General features: G+C 49.5%; 1 protein-coding gene across 3 annotated transcripts in view; it reads left to right on the forward strand.

The window, feature by feature from the left end:
- The first annotated feature begins 531 nt into the window (after positions 1-531).
- The window catches only part of Rell1 (RELT like 1), a 53,871-nt gene continuing 38,982 nt past the window's right edge, over positions 532-15,420 (forward strand). Inside the window, exon 1 of one of the 3 annotated variants that reach the window (XM_060365285.1) lies at positions 532-725. In XM_060365285.1, the coding sequence (XP_060221268.1) occupies positions 638-725 (88 nt within the window). In that variant the 5' untranslated portion in view covers positions 532-637. Of the gene's footprint in view, positions 726-1,151; positions 1,169-15,420 lie in introns of those variants that run through there. The other 2 variants (XM_021647713.2, XM_060365287.1) reach the window with 2 other exon arrangements.

Genomic DNA, 15,420 nt, shown 5'->3' on the forward strand with positions numbered 1-15,420 from the left:
AGTTCACGTGGGGATAGGAAGACTCAGAAGTGCCTGGACGACGCGAACCGTTTCAGGGGAGTGTTTGCAAGACACAGGCGTGTAATTAAAACACAGCACAACCCAAGCAATCGACCTATGAGAAGCCTGTCAGTTATTCACTCCGTCCTTGACCACTAACCAAGGCTGGTTAGCTGCTGGAGACAGAGGAAAGCAAGGCGCCGTTCCGAACCCCGGCTCCCCGGATGTCTTCCTCTTCCCACGCCTGACCAGTCCCGGGACCAGGAGGCGCAACCCGCCCCTGCCTGAGGCTCCCGCGCAGCCCCGCCGCTCCGGAGGGCGGGGTTTGGAGAGGAAGCGGGCGCAGCCAGGGCGGGAGGGCGGGGCCTGGGCGGGGAGGGGCCTGGGAGGGCGGGGCTGGGGCGGGGCCGCGGCCCACCGCGCCCGACGCCGCTCAGGCCTGGGAAGAGGGAGGGACAGGCCGAGGCGCCGCCGGGCTCTGGGGCGGGGCTAGCGCGTGGGGGCGTGGCCAGGCCCCAGGGGCCCCGGGCGCGGCGGGCGGGGGCGGGGCCTCGGCGGGTCGGGCCACGGCTCCGGGGCTCTCCGCGGCCGAGCCGCACCACTCCGGCCGCCGGCGAGGAGGGCGCAGGACGCGGCGATGGCTCCGCCGGGACCCCCGGGGTCCGCCGTCCTCGCGGCAGCGGTGTTGGCGGGGGACGCCGTGAGTTCGCCGCTGGTGGCGCCGGGTGAGTGAGCGCGCCGTCCGGCGCTGAGTAGGTCTGCGGGCGGAAGGCGGCCCGGCGGCGGGCAGGGTCGAGCCCGCACCCCGCCGCGCCCCGCGCGCGCGCGCCTGCTGCCGGATCTGGCGCCCAGCATCTGTGAGTCCCGGGGTGGCCCCGGCGGGGTGCGGCTCGGCTCGGTCCTCCCGCCCGCCGCCGGGCTCCCGCCCTCCCTCCTCCGCCCCTCCAGCCCGCGGGACCCCAGCCCGGACTCCTCGGGCAGTCGCTTTCCCGGGGCGCGCCCTCCCCAGCCGCGCACTCCTTCCTGCTCCTCGAGGCCCAAGATCTTGACGCCCGGGACGGATTCTGCTTCGCCGCCTCTTTCCTCGCGCTCCTCTTTTCTGCTTTCCTTTTCATTACGCTAAAGCCTCGAGAGCGCCCGTCTTTGCAGGTGGTTGTGGATTCTTGCAGTAAGTCAGAATTTCGTTCTGCAGTTCCTGGATAAATTAGGCCGGGGGAGAGGAAAGACACCTCTGTAAAGTACACCGCTTTTTCTTTGTATCACATTCTGTTATCACAAAAGGAGCCCTCTGCGGTCGGGGTGGAAGCCACCAGCTGAGGCGCCGGGTGCTGTCCTCACCCAGGAGCTATCAGCGGGAGTTCTTACTGAAATCTAAGAGATCCGTCTTTTACTTAAGGAAGCCCTGCCCTGCACTCTTGTTTTTATAAAGACACACACCAGAGATTCTTAATCACTCTTTCCCCCTCTTAATTGCCACCTCACTGCAGTAGTTTAAAAAAAAAAAGTTAAGGCTTCCTGGCCATTTGGGGTTACCACAGGCTGATTCTTACGTCAGCAGGCTCTGCTAAGGTTGCCTTCAGGGGTGGCTCCTCTTCAGGCCCAAATAATAAACAGCTGGAAGGCTTCCAACAGCGACTGTCTCTTCTATAAAGTATACTTACTGCTCTTCTTTCCTGAGAACATTCCAGTCACTTAGAGCTTTGAAAATGGCTTATCACTTGGCCTTTACTTTTTCACAGGAATCAGAACATGCTAGGAAGGGAACAGGATAGATAGATTATGTGTCTCCTGAGTATTTATTAGTATTTCCTTCAGTTGTCTACCCAGGGGAAAGGGAAGCTAGTGACAAGTTTTATTGGATGGGAGATTTTCATGTGCATCCTGTGTTTCTTTGTTGGGACTTGTGAGTTGAAAATAGGTTTGAATTAGATTGGAGGCTGCAGGTTATAATGAGGCTTGAATCACTTGGTTGCAGAGTTTGAAAAACAATGCTTCACTTGGAGGCATATTGTTACAGTTTAGTACAGGAGGAACTAGTCAGCCATCATCAGGAGAAAACCATTCCTAGAGTAGATTTATGTTTTCCTTGGTTTCTGAACAACATCTGGGTCTCAGGCCTGCAGTGTGACTGAAGAAAGTCTTACCTAGCTTCCTGTTAGTAACCTTCATGGTGGGAGTTAATGCGTAAGAAGAATGAAGTATCTAGGATGGAAAGGGTCAAGTTCAGCTTGGCTGGCAGTGTTTGGAGCCTGTATCAGGAGATGAGCCTGGAACAGCAGGCATCTGATCTCTTGGAATCAAAGCAGAGAAGTAGGAAGAGATGGGAACTCGTGTAGGCAGTCTGCTGTGTGCTTTAATTGGGCACATTTTGTGTACTTTAAAACTTATTTCTGGGGCTGGAGAGACGGCTCAGTGAATAAGAGCTGTCTGTTCCTCCAGAGGTCCAGAGTTCGATTCCCAGCAACTACATGGTGACTCATAACCATGTGTGCTGGAACCTGGTGCCCCCTCCTGGCATGCAGGAGTACACGCAGATACAACACTCATACATGAACTAAATAAGATCATTATTATTCCTCATAACACAAGATATATTTATTTTCTATAGAGTGACTGTGGCCTGCCATCACATAGGTATTGCATCACTAGGAATTGGATGAGGGGCGAGAAAGCGAGCGAGCAAGAGAGAGAGAGAGCCTGCTTGATTTTAAATTCATTTTCTTTCTACTGTCCCCCACTGCTTTCCAGAGGAAATAGAGCAGAAGTCAACCTCAGCAGCCTGACTCAAATTGTAAGATGGTTCTGAGATATCCAAACTTCCCATCATGAGCTGTAGTTATCTGAGCCGTGCAGCGGAGAGGGAAAGCTTCCCAGCGGGTGGGTGGCGGTCTCTCTCACTTCCGTTTTTGTAAACTGTCTAAAAAGTGGCTTTAGAAACCACTCTGCCAGCATCAGAGATGCTTTTCCATGTCTTGCCTTATTTATGGGCTTAAGTTCTCTGGCTACTTGACCTGTGAGCTTCTTGGTTTCTCTGCGTTCCTATCCGTGGGCACAGCCCTTGAGTAGAAAGAGGAGGGTCAAAGAGTTCCAGGCTGGTGCGGTGGGAGATGCCCTGTCCTGGGCTCTGTGGGCATCCATCCAGCCTCAGATTCCTCACTGAGATGCTGAAGATAGGCTTGATTAAATTCTGGGTTCTCCTTTGGCTGGGTAGCTGAATGCCCACATGACACAGACATTGGGTGCAGTGTCCTCAAAAAATACACTGGTTGGAGCTTACTCCAGATTTAAAGAGGAAATGAAAAATGTCACCAGTGACTGTCATTTCTCTCTCTCCTCCGTGTATTTTCTAGCCCTTCAGAAGGGAATGAGGCAGGGACACTTTGGGAGGAGTTGGATTTGAATGTGAGACCCCACAGTCCAGGAGAATCAGACAGAAAACTTTCATTTTTATTGTCTTAAAGACTAGCTTGGCTTTGATGTTGAAAGGAGGTCTGTGCAGTTTTTGTCTTTACTCCATGAATTATAATATCTGTCATTTATATATCACGTTTCTTAGATTTAATACTGTACAGTTTTAATGTATGGAAGATGTCATGTACAACAAGGTGTTGCTAAAAGTTTGGGGGCTGCTAAGCCAAGAAAGTAAAAAATCTGGTGTAAGAATATTTTTTTAACATGGGCATGGTGGGCCACACTTTTAATCCCAGCATTGGGAAGGCAGAGGTGGGCTTATCTCTGTGAATTTGAGGCCAGCCTGGTCTACAGAGTAAGTTTCAGGACATCCGGAGTTACATAGGGAGACCTTGTCTCAACAAACAAATAAAAACAGGCCAGCAACAAAAAGATCTAGTGTAAGACTGAAGGACTGGAATGCCAACTAGGAGTGGGTGTTGGTGCATTGTGGCTTCTGCTGCTTTTGGAGTGTGGAGTTCGGGATGGCAGGCAATGGTCTTTGCGCTCAGATCGCTTAATCCGAGCAATTCCACGAGGCTGCTTTGACTCCTGTGTTTATGGCTGGGGAAAGTCACTCGGTGTTGCCTGGGCCTTGCCATTGTGTCCTATCTGTTCAGTTCTGAAGTGCATTCTAAACCGCTTTTTCCCCCTCTTCGGAAAGGAAATTCTTTCGTTCTAAAATGTTTATAGAGTCCCAGCAGCGTCACTCCATCTGCAGCGTTCCGGGTTGTTTTGAAAAGTCCCTCCCACAGTTTGTGTGGGAAGACAGACAGAATTACCCTTGATCTCTTACCCAGAGGCACTTGTCTAAGTTAGCATACCATTCTGGTCTTTCTTCTTGCACCTTGACCTTGGATAGTATCTTAAGGGAATGCAGTTTCACTGGCCTCTGTCACTTTTACTTCAGTTACAGGCAGGCTCCCTTTCTGATACACTGTAAAGGTATCTGGAGGCTTCCATCATGTACCTTCACCATGTTTTACCTCAGTGTGCCTGCTTTTGGGGAGGTTGTAGTTATTAGTCATTGTTTTAAAATGAGATCTAAAGCTCCATGGTTTCAGTGAACGCCTTTGTCCACAAGGCTTGGTCTAATAGTTGATTAGTTGTGTAGAAAATGGTTCTTGGAAAAGCAATTTGCAGCTCAGTCCTGTTCCCATTGTTAAGCCCATTGTTGATAACCGCACTGTTGGTCCTAAGGTTGTCCTGGATTGCACTTTCACAGCAGTGGTCTAAAGCGCTCACCTCTCGCTCTTTTTTTCCCTTCAAAATAAAAAAAGTATTTGCTACCATCTTTTTTTTTTTTTAAGAGTGGCTGTTTATTTTTCTAATACCCTTTATCAGGTTAGTTTTCTTTCGCCCCCTGGTATCTGAGGCATTTGTACACTGCTGTAATCCTTTATGGACTTTTCTCAGGTGCAAAATGCTCTGAGAAACGGGGATTTGTGATTCGCTCTGGTAATGCACAGCCCCAGTGTGAGATGTTCAGGCGCACGTTTGACGTCACGTGCTTTGCCGCAGTTACCCAGCACTCTCGGCTTCTGAGGGACACAGTGTCTGCTGAATGGACTCTGCTGTCTTTCTGGAGCCACGCATCTGTCTCCAGGTTTTCAGCTCAAGCCCTGCTCATGGTCCTGTATTTCCCTTCTCCTGACTCATCTGTTCATGTTTTCTCACATCTGTTGGAAATCAAGTATAAGCATCCCATACAGACATCTGAAGCATCCGTGGAGAAATAGCAGGAACTCTGCAGAGAGAGGCTGGGAGAAGACTCTACGGTTAAGTGTGGTGACTGCTCTTACAGATGGCCTGGGTTCGATTCCCAGCACCCACGTAGCCGCTTATAACCATCTGTAACTCTAGACCCAGGCACGAGCACCATACATATACATACAAAGCAGGCAAAACACTCACACTCATTAAATAAAAATACACCTTATAATCTTACAGAGGTTTGATAAGTGACCAGTAGCCAGTTAAGAGTTTTAAGAACAGCCAGATGTCCATGAAGATGCCCAGCAATGGCCCCTCTGATGCCCAGCACTCCGGCAGAAGAAAGGCTGCCTGGACAGTCTAGAGGGGGTTCTGATAGAGGCGGTGGGTGCAGCCGGGGTTCTGTCTGTTTGGTAGCTTTATGAGTGAGCGCTCGGTGTATTGGAGCCTTGATGGTAAGTAGAGAGCTTGGCTGGCTCCCGTCTCTGCCAGCTCATGCATGACACGGTGCTCTTTGTAAGAGAAAGAAATTGAATCCACCAAAGGACATTTTGGAGATACCCCAGGCAATCTGAGTTGCTGGGGCCAGTCGTCTTATCTTGAGGATCCTTTGGCCAGCCTCCTTGAACTCAGGAGACCCAGTTTCCATTCCCACTTGCAATACCCAAAGCCTCCCATTTATTGTCTTTTCTCCGTTGGCACTGTCATGGGATCCAAAAAAGACAGTTCCCCACCCCAGTCTGGGCTCGCCTCTTGCTGTGTCACGTGCCAGCCTTCCCCTGGAGCCCTCCCTTGGTTTGCAAACGCCTGGGTCTAACTACATTTCAGCCACTAATAAAAGTGCCTGTTGTGCAGAGAAAACCAATCTTCAAACCACGTTTCTTACCTGTGTTATGGAGGAAATGTGACCAAGCTGCCTCACGTGCTTATTATCACAGTTATGCGAGAGAAAGCGTGTGAGTGCTTGGCACAGGGTTGGCAGTGTAGGTGTGCTAAAAAGGTTTGCTCTTATTTCACATTGAAAGGATGAGGCGAAGTTTTTAACCACTTCAAAACTGGACTTAACCTGCAGCCCCCAGCACTAGGAAACTGAGCCTGGGATTGCTGTTCAAGGCCAGCCTGGCCCGCAGAGTGAGTTCCAAGTTAACCTGGGTCGCTTAAGCAAAACAACAGCCAAAGCAAAGCAGCCCAACCAACCAACACCTTAATCACTCCAGAAATGTCCTTTCTAGTTCTCTGCCATTCCCAAACGTCTGTCCTACACCATGGAGCTGTGGGTTGGAAGCAGGATTGGGCAGCACCTTCACCCTACGGGAGGGAGAATAGAGAAGGAAAGAGAAGGAAGAAAGGAAACCATTATCTTTGTAAAGACAGACAGTGACTTTTTGGAAGAACTTTGGGGGATTCATCAGTGCAGCCAGCCAGCCTGTAGTTGTAGGTAGAAAAACGTGTCTGTATTTCCTTAGGACTTGATGTAATTATCACATTATATGCTTTGGTCAGCGAGGGTCACATTGAATGCTGGGCTTCTCTTTATGCTCAGGCACATATTTGGATGAAATAGGTTTCCTGACAGGGAAGCAGACTCTGATATTAGGGGCTGGAGGGATCCGTGGTGACGTCCTCCGAGTGTTTAGTGGAGAGGAAACTGAGCTGGCACCACCAAGCTTTAGGAACCTTCCTCTGCCCCTCTGCAACCCTCCTGTCCTGTTGCAGTGTCCTCTCATCCACATGGACTGCAGCTATCTCTGCTCGCCTCAGGCTTCCTCCAGCCACACCTGCTCTGGCACTCACTGCTTCCGCAGCTCTTTGATGTGGGATAACCTGACTTGAGAAGAGTGATGGCTATTATAGGAGCAACTGTTCTTGGTCAAATGCATTTAAAGATGGTCATCTTGTTAGTAGTCCCTTTGCTGTGCATATGGGGAGACTGAGGCCAGACGGACACTGTGGCCTGCAGGAGCGAGGGGCAGCATATCGTTAGCAGCCATTAGGGTGACCTCACGTGTGGGGCTTGCTCACTTCGGAGGCCCAGGTCTGAAGCCAGGCCTGGAAGAGCAGAGCTTTTTAAACTGTGAATGAAGAAAGAAGGCCAGAGCTGGAATCTAGGCTTTTTTCTTTTGATGTCTCTTTCTCCTCTCTCGCTCTCTGTCTCTCTCTCTCTCTCTCTCTCTGTGTGTGTGTGTGTGTGTGTGTGTGTGTGTATGCATGAGTGTGCAGGTACACACATGCGCTAGGCATTGGATCCCCTGGACCTGCAGTTGTGGGCAGTTACGAGCTGGCTAACGTGGTGCTGGGGCCTGAACTCGTGTCCAGGTTAGACATCTCTCTGGTCCCTCTTTTTTTCTGTGTTGGGCTGGAAAGTTACTCTTCCCAGCATCCACTCTCAGATCTTAGCAGTGAGTCCCTCTGTCCTTCCCTGGACTGATGAGAGACTGTTGTCCACCAGCATCTGTGGGTTCTGAACTCTCTCCAAAGGTGGCAAAACTAGTTATGGAGAGAGGATGCCAGCGACAAGGAGAGCAGGGGACACTGAGACCTTAGGAAGGAGTGTTAGTGAACATTTTCTGTGTAAAGGTTTCAAACTCCAGGTTTATTCATGAATCTCTTTTCAAAGGCAGAGGCAGTTGTATTCCACCATGCCAGCTGTGTGTGTATCACATGTTAAATGTCATGACACATGACATGTTTAAAACCGTTTATTTCATGAGCATCCTGGTCTACTTTCTATTTCTGTAAGAGAATGCTCGAGACTGAATAGTTTGTAACGACTGGAAGTGCCCCTGCTTTTGGTTGGCAGGCTGAGGAGCCCGTGGGCATGTTGCTGGGTCTGCTTGGCGTCTGGAGAGGACCCCCAAGCTGCAAGCTTGGCAGTATGGGTCTCTCTTTCTCTGCTTATAAAGTTGCTAATGTCATGATGGAACCTAACCTTCATCACCTCATCTATCTCAGTTACTCTCAAAGGCCTCTGTACACCACAAACATGGATTTCGGAATGAAGTCTCAACACAGTCAGACCATAGCAAAAGCTTCACTTGATTGGTTTCATCATTCCCTAAATATTAGCAGAGCACCTTACAGCACACAAGGACACAGGATAAAGTGATGTCAACAGGGAATGTCCTTGCTGCTTGAGGCCGTCTAAAACCGTGAGTGCTGTTAGCAGCCCGGTAAGAAAGAGAGGCACAGGCCTGGAGTCCCCAGCTGGGCCGGCGGTGGGCGGTGGGGTGTGTGGAGAATTGAGAATCCAGGCCAGATTGGGCAAGCTTTCTGGTGCAAATGAGGTTTAAATTTCCACTACGCAGTGGTTGGCGTTAGCTGGGTGAAAGGAACTGGTGGTTGCCAGAAAGGTGTGTATGAGAGTTTGGATATGCTTGAGTGTGTCTGCTAAGGGCTTACGTGCTCACATTTATTTCACATTGTAGGGCTTAGAAGGCAGGAGATGTCCTGGGTGAGGTGTTGAGAAGAGATTAGCTTTAACAAAGCCATTAGTGTGGCGTCCTCATGACTGGACTACGTAGGGAGACACCCCCTTCTCTCCAAAAAGCTTATGATTTTAAACATTTCGTCTTGATAGAGGTCTGAGGGAAGAAAAATTGCTTTTAATTCAGCAAAGAACGCCAATGTGTAGACAACCTTTCTCACCCAGCTAGGTCAGTCTGCGTGCTGGAAACTTCACAAAGAAGCCGTGGGTCACAGCCGCCCAGAGCCGGAGAGGAAGAACTCTTTTCAGTTCTGATGACTTGCCAAGACACCTCCCCTCCTTTCGGAGATTCCTCTATGGAGTGGACTTTCAGCCTCATGGTATAAGGGGGTGGAGAGGAGGGGCACCCATTTCCCACTCTTCTCAGAGCCCTCCGGGTTGGAAGTCCCCGGCACAGTCATGTGAATTATCCACATTATAGAAAGCAACAGCTGTGACTTCCTGGCATTAGCAAGGTGGCAGGTGGTTAGCCCCAGACACAGCTTCGTTTTCTGCGCGTATGTGCTCTCTGTTAGCATGGCCTGGGTGCTTGCACGGCTTCCCTGGATCCTTGCACTTTCTTGTTTCTGCTAACGGCAAAACACAGAACTGCCACCAGGGCAAAAGCCAAGTTCTTGGGCAGTGCGTGTACAGTTGGGTGATTGAGCAGGGAAGTTCGGCTTTTCAGGGGAACATATTTCCCACCTGTGTTTGCCAAGTAGGTGTCTGCTAGTTGTCGCAGCCGAAACTTGTAGATAATTATGTACACACAGCACACAGTTAATTAAAGCATGGGGTTTTCCTTATTTGAGATACTTCTGGGTAGCTATTGTGTTCGTGTAACAAGTGGACACCTAATTTAGTTTTTATTCTGTGAAACGTATAATGGAGAAGGGTAGATAAGCCATGAATGGGAGTCCTTGTGCTGTAATGGAAAAAGGGTTTTGGTGTAATCAAAACCACAGACTAGGTGTTGTGTGGGATCCCAGGAGGAGACTTCCTATTTGAAGTGGAGGACAGAAGGAACTCCATAGCCTGCCTGAAGTTCCACAAAGGGAACCGTAGTGGACTTCACATACCAATCCCATGGAACAGCCTGGGCGAGGGCACTGGAGCTAGGAACAAAACAGTTACTGCAGCTCACGTGGAACAGAGCTTCTCAGTGAGTGTTGTGTGATGGGAAGCTTTCTGGGGGAGACTGAGGTGAGACTCCTGAGCTCTTGAAGCACTGTATTATGCAGGCAGTGGAAGGAAGCCCAGGCTGGAGAGGGGAGGATAGAGGACAAGAAGAGCCCTAGGCATTGCCCTGGGACAGAAGGGCCCAGAGAGCCAGGCATGGTGGTGCACACCTGTGTTCCCGGCGCTCGGGGATCCAGGGGCCGGGGTAGGTAGATCTCTGTGAGTTCCAGGACAGCCTGGTCCACGAAGCAGGGCTAGGACAGCCAAGAGAAACCCAGTCTCAAAAAGACAAAAAAGGAGAAGGAGGAGGAGAAGAGCCCCAAACACCGATATGAATAGGACCTGAGTTTGTAACAGGTCCCGTACTGTCAGTGAGTCTGCTGGGGTGCTTTTCCTGCATCTTTGTAGGAAGGAGAGCCCAAGGGAGCCCAAGTGCAAAATAATAGTGCTTGTTTTTTGTTTTGTTTTTTTAAATATATCTCAGAGTGATCTGCAGGATCAAGTGAGTAATGCTATCCTTTGTAAGTGACACAAATACAATCTCTATAATACTGTAGACTTTATGTGCTGTGTGGATAGGAACAATCTCTCAGTTTAAGGAATTCAGGAAAGAACGAAGTCAGTGCAGTGGGCAGAATCCTGGCCAAGAAGCAGCCATGGTACCCACCTGTCTCCATGTAGTCTCCTCAGAAATCATAGGAATCAGCTTGCATACAGGATCATTATCTGTCAAACATTTATTTTTGGAAGCCCATTGGACATTTGCATTTCTCAGCCCTGCTGTTTTTCAAGCACACATTGTTTTCTTCTCCTTCTGGGTTGGAGCGCAGTGTCCATAAATAAAACAAAAGTCAGCATGGGGTGAATGAAAACCTTAGCTTGGCCAAGGAAGGGCTCCATCTCTGTCACTTCCTGCAGATCTGTTTCTGTGCTCCTCAGTGCCTTGTAATGTCACTGGACAGATCTGAGAGCAGGGCAGTTTGAGAAGATCTAGCGTAGGTTTGGTGGCTGTGTGCTGCGTCGGCAGACCTTGGACAGATGGCAGGCTCCCTGTCTGGGATGGAATGGGAGGGGGCTGAGGAAGGAGGGATAACTGTCTTGTTGAAGGGAGTGACAGGAGAATTGAGAAGAGAGTAGAGGTCTTGACTTTGGGCAGTTCATTGGTCCATGCCTTCTGTCTCTGGTGCAGACATCTTTCAAGAACCTTCTGAATTTACTCAGCTATAATATGGAGTGTAGGTGTATGAGTCTCTCTTGTACTTAAAGAGCCCCTTTGACCACACTTGAGATTTTATTGAGTTGGCTATAGTCAAGGCCCTGCATTGCTTCAGCGTGGAGCTGGTGATGGTCAGAACCAGCCATGTGGGGGGAGGGCTGGAACTTTCTGTTCTTTCCTTGGTCTCTGGGGCTCAGTGGACATCAGCAATGATCAAGTCAGCCAGGCTTCCTACAAGCTCTGTACCAGGGCAGAGAGGGGTCTTCTAGGGGTGAACGTAGGGCTGTGCTGGCAGGTGGTCCACTCTTTGCCTTCTTCTGCACCCTTCCCCTTGGCTGTCCTGGCACTATATCCTTTGTAATAAACCTGTGGTCACAAAAGACAGCTTTTTGAATTCTGTAAGTCACTCCAGAAAATTACTGAAACTGAGGGGACGTTGTGAAAACGCTCAAATTTGTAGCCAAGAGACCTCTTCAAGGCTGGCCTCTAAAGTGAGGGCCATCCAGGGGGAGTAGCTCTTAGCTGACGGTCTGCACTAACTCCAGGCTGTTAGCATCAGAACTGAACTGAACCCTAGGACACCCAGTTGAATCTCATTGAATCTCATTGGGAAGCCTTTTGCCCCAGCATTACAGCATGGACTAGAGTCATCTCTGTAATTACACTTGTATTCTAGAGAAAAGCTCAAAGACATTTGTAAAATAATAGGAAAGTGAGAGTTGTGCGGCCATTGCCTTACTGTTCCTATGCTTGCATGATGCTTTGTTGTGTGTGAAGGTGGAAGGTACGCCTCTTGATTTTCTTTAACCGTTGATTCCTGTGGTATGACTCAAAGGGCTCATCACATTGTCTCTGCTTTCAGCCTTGATTATCCCTAACATATGTTTTAAGAAGTACGGAAGGAAAAAAAAAAGCACATCAATGGTCTGCTAATGAAAAGTGGATGTTAACTAAGTTGAGAAAGTATTGTCCAGCACCTTACTCTTTTCTATGAATAACTTACTGTCTTTGTTTTTATATTTAAGTTATTAAGTGGGGTTTAAAATAATATCTACTTCACTAGATTATTATCAAGGCCGAGTAATGTGTTAATATCTATAACGTGCTGGTGTAGCAGCAGTACAGATAGCGAGCAATATGTGATGGTTACAGTGTCTTTCCATGCATAAGTGCTCGTAGGCTCTTTCTTTCTTTCTTTCTTTCTTTCTTTCTTTCTTTCTTTCTTTCTTTCTTTCTCTCTCTCTCTCTCTTTCTTTCCCTTCCTTCCTTCCTTCCTTCCTTCCTTCCTTCCTTCCTTCCTTCCTTTTTCTTTTTTCTTTTTCTTTTTTCTCTCTTTCTCTTTCTTTTCTTTCTTTCTTCCCTGTTTTTTTTTTTTTTCTTTTGACTTTGTAGCTCAGGCTGTCCTGGAGCTCATAATTGTCTCAGTCTCCGTGCTAGTCTTTCAGAGTTCCCACTGGGGCATCATGCTAATGACCTTCATATGTATTTTCCCTCATCTGTGGTTTTCCTGATTGCCCCCATCTCATCTTTCCAGCATTCTTTTCCCTACGTGATCTTTGTTTTCCCTCTTGGCCCCTCTTTCCCCAGAGGTCATAGAGGGGATTTCACATCAGGTGACTTCAGCGGGCTCAGAGCCTTTAGGTTTCCTGGCTGTTCCTCATCACTTCCCAGTTCCCAGGTTCTCAGAAGCCAGAGCCACGTGCCTGGCGTGTGGGAACGCTGCCTGACTGAACAGGTGACTAATCGGAATGCCCTCTGTTTAGGACTTTTGTAGTTTTCTGTTTAATCATTTTCCCTTTCCTGTTCCTGGAAGGAAGAGAAGCCCGGGCTGCGTGTGACCGTGACGTGAGAGCACGCGGGAGCCTGCCTGCTGTGGCTTTGCCTCATGTGCCGTGGTTCTGACTGGCCGCCGTGCTCATGGCTGTGCAGCGCCAACTGTGAACCTACCTAGCCTGCAAGCTGTGTGGCAAAGCCCGTGGCTGCTGTTTCCTCATGTCGAGAGCTCATGTTTTCTGTACCTCACACAGAACAATGTCCCTTCTAATCCCCGGTGTCATTGTTTTTCTGTGTGTCTGGCTTTGTCTGTAGCTGCTGCTAATAGCCACATCACCAATACTGAGCACACACTGGGGTAAAGCCAGATCAATCTCAGAATACTCAGCAACATTTCAACCTTTCTTTGTCCACATTTTACAGATGAGGAAACCGAGGCACAGAGCCTTTTATCAACTGGCCCTGGGCTCTCATAACCTGGGGAGAACTGAACGTAGAGCAAACAAGAAAGACTTGGTTTCTGCTTCACTTCCTTGCTTTGCTGGGAAGCAGCTTTGGAATCTGTCTCACCTGCAGTGATCCTGTGTTCAGTCTCCACCCAGCCATTCCCCAGAGGAGCCGTTGCTTTCCACACTTTATTTTTTATTACGCCCCTTCTGAGATGGGTTTAATAATGGCATCTCCTGGCTGGGTGAGTCAGTGGTAGAACACTTACCTAGTGTATGCAAGCCCCGAGTTCTTTGTTCTGTTACAGAACAAAACAACCAACCAACCCCCACAGAAAGTGGTAACTCTGGGCCAGGAAGTGGCTCAGTTTGTAAAGTGCTTGTTTTCTAAGCACAGGACCTGGTTTGGATCCCTAGTACCCACCTACACAAACAGCCAGCCGCCATATAACTGTGGTTCCATTGTGTGTGTCTGAGGCAGGGAAAAGGTGGAGACAGGAGGAGCCCTGGGGCCTGCTGGCTGGTTACTCTAGTGAAGTCAGTGAGCTTTAGCTCAGTGAGAGATCCTGTCTCAGAATACACACACACCCTCGTACACCTGCACAGCATACATATGCAGTAAGAGCATCTATCTCAGTTGCGGGCATTAAAGAAAATTAATGCAAGGAAAAATCCTGAAGTTGTCCCTGAAGTTGGGTTACTCTTAGCAGTTGGTGGCAAAGTATTTGGGTACCCCAGGGCTCAGAGTATAGAAACTACAGACCCTAAAACTTCCTAGGCCCTGGAACCTCTCTCTCCTTGCTGGTGGGTGCTGGGCTAGCTCCCTTGTGAAGCTTTCGCCCTGCCCCGGGCCCTCGCTTCCCCGTGTGCCTAGTTCCTGCTGTATGCTGTGCTTGCTGGAACGGTTGGGCTGATTCCCAACCCTGGCAGGGATGTTGCACACAGAAGCCGGGAGTCCAGCTCTCCACGGGTTGCTCCTCCGTGTATCAGCCCCTCTGTCTGTCCCAGGGGAGTCACTGATTTGTTCAGGAATACCTAGTGCTTCCCTCCTGAGGAAACAGGCCATCTGGGCCTGTCTTCTGCTTCCTGTTTGATCGTTTTCTTCTGGCTCATACTGCTTGGACTTCCTTTCATAGCTTAAGTCATTTCCAGTATAGTTTTTCGTGGCTTCTTGAGAGGAACGTGAACAGATATGTTAGGATTGCAGCCTTTTGAAAAGTGGGCAGTGGCCATTGGGGAGGTTACATAAACTTGGACTTAGGGTCCCTGTAGGGACCTGGCGAGTCCTAGAGAGTCCTGTGACCATCAAGTTGAGGGCCTACGCCCAGAGCTGGCCGAGGCATGCACTGTGTGTGCAGCCCTCTCTTTCATCCTCCTAGACTGGAACTTTGTGTTGGTGTAGATGAGCCCATAGCACCCTTTGTGCTGGTGTCTTGCAGGCTAGCAGTTCAGCTTTGAACACAGCCTGCTTAGGTAGGCTTTGGAAACCACTGACATTTGGCAGATGGAGCCTAGTTATGCCAGACCCAAGTACGTTCGAAACAAAACCACCCATCAGATTCGAGTGGAGGTGGGTGCTCCATGGATGACCTGGGTCCTTCTCAATGGCTGTGCTGTCACGGCTGCATGTGGCTGGGGTTCAGGGTGTCCTCATTGCACCCCAGAAGCTGTGAGTGGTATCTCCCCTCCACATGGCACACAGAAGTGTTGACTTAAGTTGAGGGATTCCTTTGCCTCCTCTGAGTTTGGAACATTTGATCAGTGTCTCTGTGCTGTGTGCTGGTGTGGGGAGTGGATGGGGCAGGGGACAGAGGTTGCTTTCTAGCATCACCACAGTTAGGCATGGAAGAGTAGGATTTGTTTACCAGATGAGGATATAGGTAACGATCCTGGCTATCTCCTTGCCACTTGGAGTCTAGATCCAGCTTCCAACGGGAAGTGCATTAAGCAGCACCTGTTAACTGGGTAGGAGCACTCATATCTCACATACTGTGTTTCCAGCTAACGTGCATGACTGTGTTCCCTCCCGCCTTTCCCACCCTTCCCTCATTTCTTCCCTCCTAAAAGTTTTCCATGCCATGCCGTCAGCACTGAGGGTCCAAGTCGTGTCTGTAGCAACCAGTGCATAAAATGCAAGAAGTTAGTGACTAATGAGCACACATAGGTGGGGATGGGATCAA

This window comes from Meriones unguiculatus, chromosome 12, assembly GCF_030254825.1.
Source record: "Meriones unguiculatus strain TT.TT164.6M chromosome 12, Bangor_MerUng_6.1, whole genome shotgun sequence".
In the NCBI taxonomy this organism is placed as follows: domain Eukaryota; kingdom Metazoa; phylum Chordata; class Mammalia; order Rodentia; family Muridae; genus Meriones; species Meriones unguiculatus.